The following is a 15,223-nucleotide window of genomic DNA, read 5'->3' as shown; positions in this document are numbered from 1 at the left end:
ATTCATTACCTCTTGTACAGACAAGCCATCACTCATACTGTTCGGTAGGCTCGTGCGGACAACACTGTGCAATGAGATGTCGATGTATCTGAAAAGGACAATTGTGCCTGTTCTCCGGATGCAGATCGGCTCTCGTTGCTGCGCGGGGTTGATTGCTCGTCTACACCACGTGTTCGCGCCGCACTGCGACTGCACACAATCGTGCCTGCAATGCACGATCCGGCCTCGACGGCTGGCCCACATAGATTAGCGGTCGGTGGTTGATGAGATAGAGCTTGGTAGATTGTAGCACCTGTGGATTGAGATGGAGGCTGGTGGGAGCGGAAGGATTGTAATTGCGTACGTGTTAATCTCGCGCTCTCGGCCTTAGGTTGCGTTGCGTTGGTCCACTCGCCAGGCGGCGCCTCTGATTCAGGGCCCTCAGGTGTTTGACGCCCGCCTCGCAGCGGCAAGGACGGGAAAGCCGCAGGGACAACTGAGCACGTGGACGCTACGACTATGGAGACGGCAGCTAGTGGGCAGTTGAAACCGACTCCGCTGCCGATCTTGGCCATCGCAAGCTCATTGAGAAGTGACCGTCGTAGCGATCTACTCTTCTCGAGGCAACCAGAAAGACACAGGGCCCGGCAATGATCCGAGCGCACAACTAGCGGGCAAGAGAGAGAGAGAGAGAGAGAGAGCAACGCCCCCCGCAGGATGAATGGATGAATAGATGGATAGCTCACGCTTCATCTCGACTCTCGGCCAACGACCGGCGCCGAGTCGTGGATAGTGAGCTTGCGTTTCTTGTTTGGCACTGCAACCTGTCTTGCGTGCTTTCGGACCAAGTTGCACGCGCCGATCTCACTTCTTCCAGCCGGTCCGAGCGCAATGGCTATAGCACGTACTCATCTCCGGACTCTGGTAGGACTTGTTGTTCTGTGCCTCTGTCAACCAAGAATATGATGATCTCACAGCCTCTCTTGGCGGTCTTGCCACTCCGTGTCGGGCGTTCGATCCAGTCAGAGTTGGTCACAGCTCTTTCTTTGTCCGGTACGACCGATGCCAGAAATCGAAACGACAGTCGACGTGACGGCCAGCGGAGGGAGCAATTTTCCAGGAACAGGGCCATGCATGCCTCTGTAATGAGTCGAACCCCGGGGCTGGAGAGCGTCAGGTTGGGACTTCTGATGGCCGATCGGAACGCCATCAACGTAGCTGCTCCCTCGCCGTCTTAGCCCTCCCTTCCGTTCAGGTTCGACGCCTTGTCGTTTTCCTTTTCCTATCTCTTGACCAGTACCTCTCGTGATCTCTGAGAGTTGGTCTCGTTCGCCACACTCTCAGTCGCCGGCGACCGTGATCATGCTTGATTTTGCCCAGTCTGATACAAGGGCCTCGACTCGGGATGACTCGCTGTGCTGATCGACCATGCCTTGTCGGGAACCATTCGTTCGTGACTCTTCTGGACGCTGGATGATGAAGACGCGCTATTGCTTTGGCATCCACTAACTCGTGGGCTCCAACCACAACACCGGGACTGTGTTGGACTCCGATGCTATTGATTGGTAGTCGAGTGCACATCCACGCCTTATCAAGGTCTGTGTGTAGTGTTGGTATATTGCGGACCAGGCATCGAAACCTGCATCTCCTCAATTGGCGCGGCGTGGAGGCAATGTGTCAATGGGGGTTTGCACTTGATGAGACCGCAACGGATCCTCGTGCCGTTGGCGTATGTGCAATGCTCTATCTGCTTGCCCATGTGTCTGTGCCACGGGATGCGAGAGGTGGGCTGGGTGTCTCCTTGAGTGTGTTGGGTATATAGAGCTCGAGGGACACTTGAGACTGTGCCCACCGGCATCACAACCTTCTCATGCAACTGTGAGCTTCAATCCAGATACGCAACAATGACTAGTACTAGTATGAGACTCCCATACCTTGCCTCGATTGCCACATCTAGGACTACGCCACTCGCTGACCAACGAGATAGTCAACTTTTCGGACGTTTACTCTTACGACCAAAGACACTCCGACAGTCTTCCTCAAATGATGTTGTGGGGCAATCCTCAGTCCTTCTACCCGCAATACTCGCTACCCAATCCCGACTCCATGCTCGATCAATACTCCTGCGCTTCCAACTTGTATTCACAGTCAACCTTCCAGAATCTTCCGATCAACCAGTATTCTTATCAGTCTCCGTACCACTATACGTGGCAGTCGCTCTTCCACTATGGCCAAGGAGGTGTCCAAGGTGGGCCATGGCCTCCGGCTTATGGTGTAGACCTTGACACAGGGCTTACCACCGACCTCACGTCTTACCAGATGCCGGGAATGTACGGTCAAGTAGTGAACCAAGCTCCACCTATGAGTGACTCGACAGACTCGTCTGGCAGCCCTCAGCAACCTCTATTGGTCGAGGCAGGAAGCACAAGGACCGCATCACCGACGGGCACAGGGACCGCCGATGACCCGATCACCTACATGTGCGACGCCCTGTGCCAAACGCAGGAACGAGGCAGGCAGAACGCACTCGTGTCGAGCCTCAAGAACAAGCCGAGCTCGATGAAAGTCAGTCTTCGATTTGTGATTGAGAGCCCTGTGGGCCAGGAGGCAGATCGGGAGACGAGTCGAGAGGTCCAGCCCGACGGACCTGCCCAGCAGCCGTGGGAACAAGCCGTGAGAGCCTGGTCATCTCACATTTCACAGATCCCCGGGGAACACGAGATTTGTGTATCTAGGGATGCATCGTTCACGAAGATCCAGACCAATCACCGGAGGATCCCTTGACCATTAGAGTCTTGTGCGATAAGTAGAACCAGGGCATCCAAACTCAGACAAATATCATCATTGCTTCTCCAAGAAAAGCGCACGGGCGACTGATGATCGAAGAGTCCCTGCGTTTGCCCTCTTCATCATCTACAAGGTGTGTATCACACTGTTCCTCCATACAGAGGCTTGATAAGTGGTATGCCATGAGGTTGGAAGCCAGCGTATCACACCACTCGGCCACGTGCCAAAGCGGCATGGGAGCCGCATGTTCAAAGTCACTCACATACTTCCGGTACTCCGCAGGGTCTGCGCAATCCTCACTCCACGCCGATCGTCCCTGTCATGTCTTCCTATCTTCGTTCCCGCATTACTCGTATTTAGCGCGCGGCAATCTGAGCCGTAATTGCTGCTAGTCCATACTTGGAGTGACCACGTTTTGTTACAGAGGTTGATTTTCATGTCTCGAGGGATCGCCGCGATCCTCCTTGGTAGATAGTCATGACCCAAGAATACCCACTCGCGCTCGACAGCGTCTACTGCACCAATCTGACCAAGTTGTCTGCCCTTCATCTCTTTGCCATCTTTTCGCACCAAGTCGAGGCCCGGTGTACTGGATAGAGGCAGGGTTGAAATTGCTGACCACGAGTTGCGTAAGAACCAAAAGCCCAAGCTACACTGAGTCCTCAAATCTCGATATTCGATTTTGTGCTGTTGATCATCGCGTTAATGGAGCTCGAAATGTTACAAATGCGGCGTAAATGTTTGCTCATTCTGCATCTTTGCGTAGCCGAAAGCACTGTATCAAGCATAAGACGCGATTGGCAGCGGTCTTGCTCGTCTTACCACTCTCATCACCCATGAACTAGTCATTGGGAGAAGTAAGCCTGACCAGAAAAGACGTGGGCTAAGGGTCAAGAATATGACTAGCACCAAGAGATCTGTACCCGTAATATTATTGTCCGACAGGAAAGAAAGAGGTGTCCATCTCACGACTGTGTGAAGCTACGGTGTGAACATGTCAAAGTCTGTGAGATATGCTGTGACAAGCCCGCATCCGACAACAGACACTCTCACAAGCCGATAAGGGCAAGTCAAGTAAAAGAACCCGTGCTCAAGCCCTCAATGAACACTGGCACAACAAGCTTCCTCTTTCTTCGTTCTTTGCTATCACAGCTCAGCATTTGTCCGGTCGTGACCCTTAAGTGAAACGGGGTAAGATCCCAAGTGTCACAGACAAGAATTAGTTGCAAGGGTCGGCGTGCAGAAAATCGCTGTGACAATAACACAGCAATACGAATGTTCCATCATGATCTGATATTGGCTCAAGCCTTCAATCTATATACACTCAATGTGACTCAGTTTGACTCCATCTGACTCGTCTTGACCCTTTGTCAGTCGCCACTTCTGGAGTGCAAGTTGTGAGTGTAACCATATAGATTGTCTGCAGACAGTTCTTGCAAGAGACAAGCCAAGTTATGAGATCTCGGGGAGTAGCTTTACTCCGCAAGAGTCCACACGCAGATCCAGTCGTCGTAAAAAGTGCATTCAGTCAGCACAATGCCCATCAGTAGACGGGATAATCGTAAGGTAATCCAGATTTGACATGATTCGAGGTCAAGGGCAATGTTTGCATTTGCATTTGCATGCATTCGTGAAAGATCTCTGTCAACAATGTGACGACGACTATCATCCCTAAGGACTCTGCGCATCATATGCGAGAGGTTCTTAGCCGTGCCTAGGGCCAAGGATAGTAAGAGGGATCCGACCATGACGAGAACAAACACAGTTGATGAAACCTTGATAAGGAGTGTCGCAGTTTGGTCCAGGGTCTCCAACAGGTGCTGATCCCGTACTGTAGCCCAGAGAGTGGCTAGAAGCACGTCAAAGACAACGCACTATGAAACGTACTTTCGAGTTTCGGAATCCAAGAGGACACGGAATCTTATACGTGGGAGTGTGAGAGATGCATGGGAATCCCATTGGATAATGACCACGAAAGGGCTTATGATATGCTTGTAATCTGAAGCCTTTGATGAGAACACAACGCTTGCCACAAGCTTCTAGAGTCCTCGACCCTATACGGAAATTCCCAAAAGATGCTACTACTCATGGCGTAGCACTGCTGTCTGGTCACAGAGAGAACGTGTTCTGCTTCCTGTGGATCGTGATCTACCATGTATGAGTCTCGGCGTGCTCTTCTTCCCCGGTGTCAGCGTCAAAGTGTTTACCTTGCTTAAGCGCCCTCTCATTGTGTGGTTCTGCAACAGCGCTTGCCATCATACTCGCAGCACATCAACACAGTCTCAATGCTTTGCCAGCGTAGCCACACTCGAGCAAGTCGGCCATGATTGGGCACGTCAAGACATGCGACTGCGATGCAAGAAGCAAGTCCGGCAGCAAATGAGTCCCCAGAGCTAGCTCGATTGCACTGGCATCAGCGTAGGGAGATTATATCTGCGCTCGACCTTTCTCTTCTCTCTTTCATCTGCCCAGACACGCTAGATATGCTCTAGAACCTCTGTATGTATCTATGCTCCAAGCGATCCTTTGTTTGTTCAGCTTCGCATAGGCCATAGTCATGCTCATTGTATCGATGAGTGCCTCATGACTCCCAGTACACGCGACAATCAGTCACACAAGATTAGCCCTCTCTTGGTGGTGTCTGACGTTCGGATGGTGTCAATTCGCTAGCTTCAGGCCACACTTTGGGTCCTGACTTTCAAGCTTCGAATACTAACGTTACTCTACGATTCAGACACAAGGCCGTCCTTCCAACCACTATACGAGTCCGACTACCTCATCAATCCTTCTCTCGCCTATATTTGCTGCTTTCACTGCCCTCAGTGACCCCTATCCCAATACTTGGATTCTCGGTCGCTTCTTCGACCCAGCATCTGCAATGCGTAAGTCCAGATTCTTGTCTATCTTATCAAGTCCCACATCACTGACATATTTTTTGGAGATTCAATCAAGCATGAGGCCCGAGACGTCGCTTGGGGACGAGCCGACCGTAAACTCAACTCCAAACCTTCGACCAGACGCTCTCAGCATCATGTTGGCCAATCAGAACTCGAGCAGAACAAACTGCAGCGCCGCCATACTGCAGACCAATCCCTGTCAGATAGCAGTATCAGGCGCAAAGATGCGTGCAATTTGGATTGTGCCGACTTTGCCTGTCCCCACCAAGCTAACAAAGAGCCGCCAGGGTCCAGCACCTCCTTCGATACGCCCTCATCCAATAGAACCCTTGTCGGCCAGTCCAATATCAAAACGTCCAGAGAGAAGTCAATATTCTCGGTCCATATCAGAAAAGAACGTTACAGAGCCTGAGCACAAACCACGCAAGCCCCTGACCCTCATTGAATCTGCTCGGCGCACCTGATCGTACCAAGAAGGACTACACTGACCTTCAACAATCTGAGACTCGTGACATCAATGAGAAGAGACGGTCGAAGTTTGGTATCATCAGCCAGTTCAAGGCCACTCTCCTCGGCTCATAGGTCAACGTCCTTCTCGTCTGTGTTCCTGTCGGTTTCGCTCTTCGGTACACCCACGCCAACGGCTATGCCGTCTTTATCGTCAACTTCCTTACCATCATCCCTCTTGCCGTCATGCTGTCTTTTGCAACCGAAGAGCTTGCTTTGTACACTGGTGAGACCTTAGGAGGTCTTCTCAATGCGAGTTTTGGTAATGCCACCGCATTGATCGTCAGTATAATCGCTCTGGCACAGCATAAGATCTTCAACTTCCAAACTTCTTTGATCGGTACCATGCTGTCCAATTTACTCCTAGTCCCGGGCATGTGTTCATTCTTTGGTGGCATGAATCGCGCCATCCGACACGTTTAACGTCACTGTTACCCAAGCAGCCTCTAGCATGCTTGCTGTCTCGATCGGCTCATTAATCATACCTGCCGCTGTCCAGAGTTTCGGCAACAATCCTGCTGGTGGAGCTCGCATCAGTGCCGGTCCAGCTGCTCCACTTGGGGGCCAAGTCAATCAGTTCAACTTCGTTTATGAAGAGGACGAGAAGGGAGAGTCGAGTGTGCCGTCTGTCATTAGTGCTCTTACCATCTTGACTATTGCGATAGTCTTCGTCGCCGTCACCTCTGAGTTCGTGGTCGGTAGTATTGATTACATCGTTGAACACGGTCGCATCTCCGTAGGGTTCGTTGGTCTTATGCGGGTGCCCATCGTGGGATGCGCTACTGGTAAGTTGGATCACGCGCTTATGAGAGGCTACGAAGAAGCTAATCTGATATACGGAACATGCAATGGCGGTCACTATCGCGATCAAGGACAAGATGGCTCTTGCAATTGGCGTCGCCATTGGCTCAAGTATGCGAATTGCCCTTCTTGTTCTCCCTCTCAAGGTCGTTATCAGCTGGTTTTGGCAGCGACCCCATGACTCTGGACTTCGACGGCTTCGAGGTCGCTGTGCTCCTCATCGCTGTGTTTTTGGTCAAACATCCCATTCAAAAGGGAAAAAGTCATTACCCGAGGGGATCCCGTTGATGGCGGTGTACATCTTTATCGCTTTCAGCTCGTTGTTCTAACCAGCATCAGGAGACCTGGTTGGGTTAAACTGTTTTCTTTGCTGCCCTGCTTCCAACCTGGGCGTTCTGATACGCGCTACACCGACTGCAGTTCATCTGCTGGAATCCCGATGTACCATTACCATCTAGGTGCCCCTGCTTGATCTTGTCATTCCAGCTTCCACAGACAGTATTGACAGGCGAAAGTTTTATCTTTTCTCTCCCCAGTTTCGCGGTCAGATTGGGTGCGACTATGCAAGATAAGAATCGATCTATTGTACTCCAAACACGTTTCTGATAGATCCGGCGTTCAAACAGCCATTCGCGAGGGACGTGCATTCCGGCAATGAAGGTTCGTTCTGGCAGTCTGTCATGATTGCCCGCGCCACGTCAGTAGCAAAGATGGCTAGACCGCACGCAAAGTTGAGCGTGTTGAGAGCAAACTCTGCGCCGCCGACAGCGGCCGCAACACCAGAGGAGCCGACAAGCGCGGTTGCAGCCGCCGCCAAGCCTATGTATCCAGCAATGATGTCCACCGCATCGCCTGCGACGCTTGCGTATTGCCAAAAACGTGGCCCGCCATAACAAGACGATCTCGGTTGCGAACAGACGTTAGTGACAGTGCCCAGTACGAGGTTTTCTGACGAATCGTAAGCTCCGAAAGCATTGTTGAATGTTGCAATGCTAGCACGACCCTTTAGTGGCGACGAGAGGGTCTTAAGGATACCGCGAATTGACATGAAATTTGTCGCGAGACCGATGCCGGCACAGACAGCCTTAATATCGTCCAGCGCGCCGTCACGCTTTGCCATCTCCTTACTTGACTCCATTTGATTTAAGAACTCTGCAGGATCGACTTTGAACCAATCCACCTCCACGCGCTTTTCGAGAACAGAGCCGTCTATTCCATATATATCGCTTAGGACTGAGTTGTTGATATTGTTCCAAGAAGGTACTCGAAGACCCAGCAAGGCAATCGTATTAATGGAGTCCTCGATTACCTTCGGTTGGCCAGACATGATCCTATCCATTTGTAGAAGGGTACCAAACGCCGTATTATCAAGATAGCCACCAAGGATTGCAAGAGGGATGGCCGCATGTATACCAAATAATTTTTGTTTGTAGTCAGGGAAGTTTGCGAACCGCTTTAGATACTTAGCATTGCCACCACTCGGGATCCAGGTTTTGTTGGAGAGCTCTGGAACCACCAGACCGATGTTATGGTTCACCAAGTCAGTAACGATACGGGTGTAGACCACGGGGCGGTTTGCGTACTCGTTCTGGCAGGTGATGTTTCCTAAGCATCCCATGAGGAGCGCGTTGACCACGGAAGAGACGAAGTCTGCATCCAACAGATGAGTGGTTTGCAGTCCGTAATACTCCGAGCCTGTATATAGATCATACGCAAACGTGTCGTAATTACCCAATGGCCTGATCTCCCAAGAAATATCATGCAAATTTCGTTGCGAGTATGTCAAAGCACAAGAGTAAGAGCCTGGATTGTTCTTGACGCAAGCCTGGAAATCCCACAACGCCAGTTGTGTCGCGAAATTGATCGAAACATCGTATGCGATCTGCTGTTTCTGAGCGGATGTCAAGATCGAATAGTCATCTAAAGTCGAGACAGGAAGAGGAGCTCTTGTAGTAGATATTGTAGTGGAGGGCGTCCCTGAGCTAGTTGTCGAGGAAAGTGAAGCTTTATTGGTGGAGGAAATCGTTGAGTATGGCTTCGAAGACAGGGTTGAGGATGACTTCGAAGACAGGGTTGAGGATGACTTCGAAGACAGGGTTGAGGATGACTTCGAAGACAGGGTTGAGGATGACTTCGAAGACAGGATTGAGGATAGTTTCGAAGACGTAGAAGGCTTCACTATTGAAGTCGTACGAGAAGGCAGCGTTGTCAACGTGGTACCAAATGACTTGTGACAAAAGCAAAGGACTGCAAGTAATATAATCAAGTAAAAACGCATGATGAAGACGCGTCCAACTTCCTGAGAAGAGGTGAAGGAAGAGTCGAGCGAACTGACAGCTTGAGCAGGACGATCAGAGTATTTAAGATATGAGAGACTGTTGATAGCTAGAAGCCGCAGTATGAACTCAGCTCATGTTATGGCCAAGAACGTAGTTTGGGAAAGGTAAGTTAGAAGCTAAGAGAGAGGAACGAGCTGAACAAAAGGAGTGCATCTAAGCACGGAGCGCCACGTTTTCGATAGCTACTTGGAGTTGGTAGCATAACCACTGTGGGTGGAGAGATCCCATCAGTTTAGACTTCCGTCTTCTTGCGACTGTCCAGGGATTCACGGCCTAGATCTGAAGTGGAATTCAGGACCGGCTACACCTAGATCATGATGACAAATTGGCTTTACTGATGGTGTTTCGACTTGTGGCACTGTGCTAAGAGATCGACTGTCCAGACCGGACTAGATCGCTCTATTGAAGCACATGGTTAGAGTAGGCGTTTATCCGCGAAACCGTTGGAGTGACTACAGGGTGACAGCTTAACGGTCCTTAGTTGTGACCTAGCCGTTGCTTGCTCATCTTCAATTGATTTTCCAAACAGCAGCAACAAGTTGAAGTTCTGGTTTATTGCGGACGTATCATGTAAGCTCATAAGCGCATACACACTGTCATACAGTAAGTGGACAGAAGATCTGTGAAGCTGTTCCGATCCTGCCAATGACAGGGTAAAACAGCCTGCTCCGTTGGTCTCCACGCCTTGATGTAGAAAAGAAGATGCAGTGAACGGCTGCTACCACTTCAGAGCTCAACCATGGCTTCCGAGGTCGCTGAAGCCAGCAGGGCTTAGTCTCACTTAGCGTAGGTTGACCTCCTGATGTCTAGACAAGGGCTGATGAATGAAAGGCTGGATATACCGGCCAAGACCGAGACTGTCATGACTCGTTGCCTTATTACACTGCATCTCTTGCTGCATTCAACATTCAGCACAGTCCGGACCTGCACGCTACCCGGTTCTGATCCATTGTGTGTCAAGGTATCAAACGATTGGCGTGGCTGACATTCGGGGTTAGGTCAGGAAAGGTCGGGCTTTGAGATTGTCTCGGCATTTCGCATCTGGATTCCGTAGTTATGTCTCAGATACGCTCGCCTTGAGTAGCAGCACAGAGCGTTACTCAGTTTCCTCCTTGGATAAGGCTACGCGGGATCCATGGAACTGTCTAGTACGGATGGTTTAATTCGAGTTGGGTGACCCTTGTCTATCCTCAAATCGGTTGATTGAGGGCCAGCTTTAGCTTTAGCTGTCCCTGCCTCTTTGTCAAACCGAGTACGAGGTCTCGTACAGGGTCTAGCACGAACACTTACAACGAGCGTCAGTAGAGTTGGTGCGAGTTGCTTATTCTGCAACCGCGAGGAGGAAAGGTTCGTGCGGTATGTCAAATGCTCTTTTACGAAGCAGCGTTGTGTCGACCGCTAAACCTTTTAGGGACAATGCTTAGCTTAGGTGGGATATGTAAGGGGCTCAAAGGTTTCGCTGATTGCCACGACGGAGCTGCGGACCGAGGTTCCGGTCTTGGCGAACCGACGTCGAACTGGTACTGGAAGCGAGATTCCCCCTCTTCTAGCGTCCCGCTTCTCTGTGGCCAGTCAGAACCACAATTGGCCGTGCGCTATTTAGGTTTTGCCCTACCATCCGCAAATACTCATAGTCTTAGGGGGCTGTGTGCTGCGGCCATACGGGGTGCAGTTCACCGGGTTCGACTTACGCACAGAATAGATGTATCGAATCGTTGTCACTTGATGGCACTCTTTCTGCCCTGGACTTGAATATACTCGTAATACCGGATTTGTGCTCGCGTGGTACACAGGATCTGCAAGCCATGTGTCGAATCAGGTGCACAACATACAGACAAACGAGTGATTGCCAACATGTCCACAAGATGCAAGGTATCGGATCCTACCGACCGCTTGGTGTACGCGATGGTTCAGCAAGAACTCGCATCATTCCTCTGCAGGAGAATTGACATTGTGATCTGAAATTATTCTTGTCTCGACGAGAAGTCTTCAGCTTGGCAGGCTTGGCAGGCACAGCTGAGCCGCTCATTTTCCAGTTTACTAGTGACATCTTGTCGCGTGGCTTCTGGATTTACAGCAGCCAACTTCGGCGCTACTACCGCGTTGTTGTCACAGGCTTTAAGCAAGCAAAGAAGATACCAGTGTAGCTAGAGGTGAACCGCTTTTGAGCAACGTGAAATGAGTGGTTAGTTCTGCTGGTTGTTGTGCAATGGCTAGAACCTCGCCTGACTTACAGCTTTGAGACCATCGATAATCTCAAGCCAGGCGTCGTGCCGGGTCCGGCAAGTGTTGCGCCACTACGGGAAGAAGCTAGACTTGACCTCAGCTCACCGGTCTGGTTTGTCTTGTTCGGACGCATCTAGAACATGCTCGAGATGTATGTACCTTCTAGAGTATGCATCCGGGACCTTTTTACTGTCGCGGGATATTCACCTAGCGTCAAGCCGTCGTGAAAGGGCCAGTGTGGTATCATCTTCCGCTGTCACGTCGTATAGCTCAAAGCCTACTCAATGACGACTCCACTCCAGAGTACAGTCCGCCCATACTTGTTCGAATCACACGCCGTAGCAAACCAAGAATTGAGAAGTTGGCCGCCACCAATCTCAATAGTGCGCACCAAGACTCAGGTGTTCCGCCCAGGTCTTTTCACGTCCCGGCATAATCTTCAGCTCATTTGGACGCCACAAAGAGACACATGGTTATCTTAACCACATCGCCTCCTTAGATCTTCTCTCAGACACATCATTTCCAAGGGCAAGCACTGAGCAGTCTGTCTTCAGCTTGAACATGAGCGTCACTCCAGGAGGGGATGGGACCCTCCTCTACCGAGTTTCAACATCAGCTTGCAGATACAATGCCTACACCGACAGTACCGGCTGCTCTTGCGTCATCTACACGGATCCAAGCCACGACTTTTACACGGTCTGTCAGACGACAACGGCCCAGACAGCATATTTCTAGACTGGTCGGGACGACTGTCTGGCCACGCATACCGAAGTCGAGAATGTCAAGCTCATCGACCAGAATGGCCACATCGATTCTGCCACCCGCATGTAATTTTGCTCCGGATCCTTCAGCTCCAATCCGCAGGTTCTGAGGCCTGTCTTGTCTATGACAGTAGGGTCAGACGTCAACATTGCAGTATCAGCTTCATTGTCGACGTCGACGGCGGCGAGATCGTCGTTCACTGCGAGTTCGTCAGGTAGTGGTGACTGGACCCACGAGTCGTTCACAGGTCCCTGCATCTGTAAGCAGACTACATCCAGCGCTTATGGCTGTGGATCTACGCAATATCATACTCTAGACGGCGAGGTCGATCAATGTACAAGCGGGACCACGAGTGTGGCTAAACAGGATGGAGGACACGATGGCTGCTTTATTGGTAATTCAAACAACGAAGAGAGCCTGATCTGCGAGTGCAAAGCTGTTGTGCCTCGAGCTTCGTCGAGATCAACGGCATCGTCGGCATCGCCATTGCCACAATCCACCTCTTTGACCACGGCGGGCTTTGCGGCAAGTCCATCTACCACTAGCGATACGTTGGTGCTAACGACAACGACGACTGCGGCAACGACAGCTACAACAACAAGCAGCTATGACGGTAGAAGATCAATCCCGCGAAAGGCGGCAAACCTGGGATACTTCCTTCTTTTGCTTCTTGGTCCTTCACTCTTGATCATTTAAACCAGAAGTCGGTGCAGCTCCGCAGTTGTGGTCATTTTTCAACCATTGAAGTTGGCGTCAAATCCCAGATCTTTATAATGCGTTGTTACATTTGTGGTGTCCAAAGCAGTTGTAATTACGAGAATGTGCAATAGCAAGTCCGTACACTAGTTTCGACCTATGATATATCGCACTACAGTCTAGTCCTGCATGTCAAGTACGGTTTTGGAGCAGATGAAACCATGACTCATTATCCGGCGTAGTTCCTTCCCTCAGTACAAAGATCGTGTTTCGCGAAAGACTGACGCGCCAGGAAGCTCAGTCGAGAGGGAGCTGACTGCACTAATCTACCCGTGTTGACCTGAGTGCCGTTTTGAGATCTAACGTTGGTCGAGCATATCATCCAGACTAGCCCCGTGCTCTCCGCAACAATGATATCAAGCTCTTGACCAAGGGACTCTTACATCTTCCCTCAGCTGTCCTCGATGCAAACTAGTGTCAAGGCGCATATCAAGAAGCTACCAACGTGCAGCTGTAGTCATACTAATCCAGCTTGTCCATTAACCTGAAGAATGGTGTCGGACGTGATGGGGTTAGATGGTTGACTCTTGAGATCATGGTCGGTGTCCTGACTTAGTAGCCCGTGGAACGATCGTAGATCAACATAGAGGAGAGCGCTGAATATACAGTCCATTCGTCCGTGATACACTGCAACATTGCATCCGGTATTTGGCTTCGACTCGTTCTTTTCAGGTCGACAATAGCGTCTGAGAAGCTACACCAAGAAAAATTCGAGTCAGGCGGAAGAGGCAGATGATGAGGATGAGCAAACTCAGCAGCACAGTTCGTGAGACCTGAGGACTCGCATGTTGAGGGATCACTCAGCGCAAGTATAGCTAGCGTTAATCCAGCCACATCGTGTCGTCCATGCTGTGCAACATACTGGCTCTGCGTAGTTCATTGAATCCGGTCACATGTAGCGTGAGTTCAACCATGCAACATCAGAAGTCTTACTTAGCCAGAGCGACCTATGCAATGCCGGTCTTTATATCTCTTCCAGCGTGTTGATAAGCATAGTAATGATTTTAACGACTGGTATGTGTTGTTTGCTTGTATAAGACAACCTTAGGAATGATTACTTTCCCGGCCCTGGACTCTACTGCTAAGCTTACAGAATACCAAACTTCTTTCCATGTGTTATTTGGATCTCGTTACATCTTACAGCTATAGGACATTGTTTGTTTTTGCCGCACTTAAGCAAGCGTACTGCCGGCAAGTCGAAAAGAGGGAATCGAAGCATGTAGTCCAAATCTTTAAGGGTGGAATCACTCTCGCACAACGAAGAAGAGTCGCATCTGTCGAAAAGAGTTGCTGATCGCACAGTGTGGCTAGAACCTCTAGGAAGGCAAGTTAGTTCCAAGCAAGCAAGACCAAAAAAGCACAGAAACCAAAGGAGTACTAGCAGCATCGTAACGGTGCGGAGAGTTCAGCAATTCTGGTTATGGTGTGCGTGCTTCTTAGTAGCACACTGGGTCTCAGTGGCACACTCGTTGGCAGGATACATTAGCTCAATGTCGAGATGACCTTATACATGTGATAAATGGCAGTCCCAAAGAGCAGAGGAACAGTTTTGGGATTGCTTATCCTTGGATATCGGCATTTGCCCCATTGTCGAGCAGTATTCGCACGACGAGGTCGTGCCCGTTAGCTAGAGCTGCATGGAGTGCGCTATTATGCTGTCCATCTCGCGCTTTAACGTCTGCACCTTTGTCGAGCAGTAGCTGAACGACTTTGTCATGTCCTGCAGAAGAGGATGCATAGAGTGCATTGCTGCCATCTCCACATTGTACATCAACATGTGCACCACCATCGAGTAGGACTCGTACTGTTTCAAGAGGCCCATCTTCGGAAGCCACAAGCAAGGCAGTCCCGAGATCTGCATCTTCTGCATTGACGTCTGCTCTTTCATAGAGCAGCAACTGGACCTTCTTCTCATCCCCCTGGATTGTGGCTAACAGCAGTGCTGATCCACAGTGTACGCTTCTAGCATTGACATCGGCGTTTTTAGATAACAGCGCCTGCACAATTGAATCATGGTCTTTGGCCACAGCTGCTGACAGCGCACTGCCGAAAATTCCACATTCGGCGTTGACATTTGCGCCGGCAGCCAGCAGCATCTGCACAATCTTATCGTGGCCTTCCATTGAAGCTTTATAGAGTGGGTAGAGTCCGCTTCCTTCCTCTCTAGAA

General features: G+C 50.5%; 4 protein-coding genes across 4 annotated transcripts; 2 read left to right on the top strand and 2 right to left on the bottom strand.

Annotated features, from left to right (window-relative positions):
* Window positions 1-1,883: 1,883 nt before the first annotated feature.
* Window positions 1,884-7,443, top strand: M437DRAFT_89116 (uncharacterized protein; the record flags this gene model as incomplete). Its single annotated transcript, XM_041028971.1, has 7 exons — window positions 1,884-1,896; window positions 1,967-2,652; window positions 5,501-5,648; window positions 5,708-5,994; window positions 6,246-6,561; window positions 6,614-7,082; window positions 7,392-7,443. The coding sequence occupies 7 exons, from the start codon at window positions 1,884-1,886 to the stop codon at window positions 7,441-7,443; spliced, it is 1,971 nt and encodes a 656-aa protein (XP_040874917.1).
* A 108-nt stretch (window positions 7,444-7,551) lies between these two features.
* On the bottom strand, window positions 7,552-8,589 carry M437DRAFT_70458 (uncharacterized protein; the record flags this gene model as incomplete). The annotated part of the gene is made up of 1 exon (XM_041025458.1): window positions 7,552-8,589. The coding sequence occupies one exon, from the start codon at window positions 8,587-8,589 to the stop codon at window positions 7,552-7,554; it is 1,038 nt and encodes a 345-aa protein (XP_040874916.1).
* A 141-nt stretch (window positions 8,590-8,730) lies between these two features.
* Window positions 8,731-9,205, top strand: M437DRAFT_70457 (uncharacterized protein; the record flags this gene model as incomplete). Its single annotated transcript, XM_041025457.1, has 2 exons — window positions 8,731-8,748; window positions 8,888-9,205. 2 exons carry the CDS (start codon window positions 8,731-8,733, stop codon window positions 9,203-9,205), a joined length of 336 nt encoding a protein of 111 aa, XP_040874915.1.
* A 5,573-nt stretch (window positions 9,206-14,778) lies between these two features.
* M437DRAFT_11698 (ankyrin) lies at window positions 14,779-15,159 on the bottom strand (the record flags this gene model as incomplete). Its single annotated transcript, XM_041018622.1, has 1 exon — window positions 14,779-15,159. A coding segment is annotated over one exon (381 nt), but the record flags the coding sequence as incomplete, so codon positions are not given.
* Window positions 15,160-15,223: the final 64 nt, after the last annotated feature.

This window comes from Aureobasidium melanogenum, assembly GCF_000721775.1.
Source record: "Aureobasidium melanogenum CBS 110374 unplaced genomic scaffold scaffold_43, whole genome shotgun sequence".
Classification (NCBI taxonomy): Eukaryota; Fungi; Ascomycota; class Dothideomycetes; order Dothideales; family Saccotheciaceae; genus Aureobasidium; species Aureobasidium melanogenum.
The sequence above is the reverse complement of the archived record's forward strand: the minus strand, read 5'-3'. Positions and strand labels throughout refer to the sequence as shown.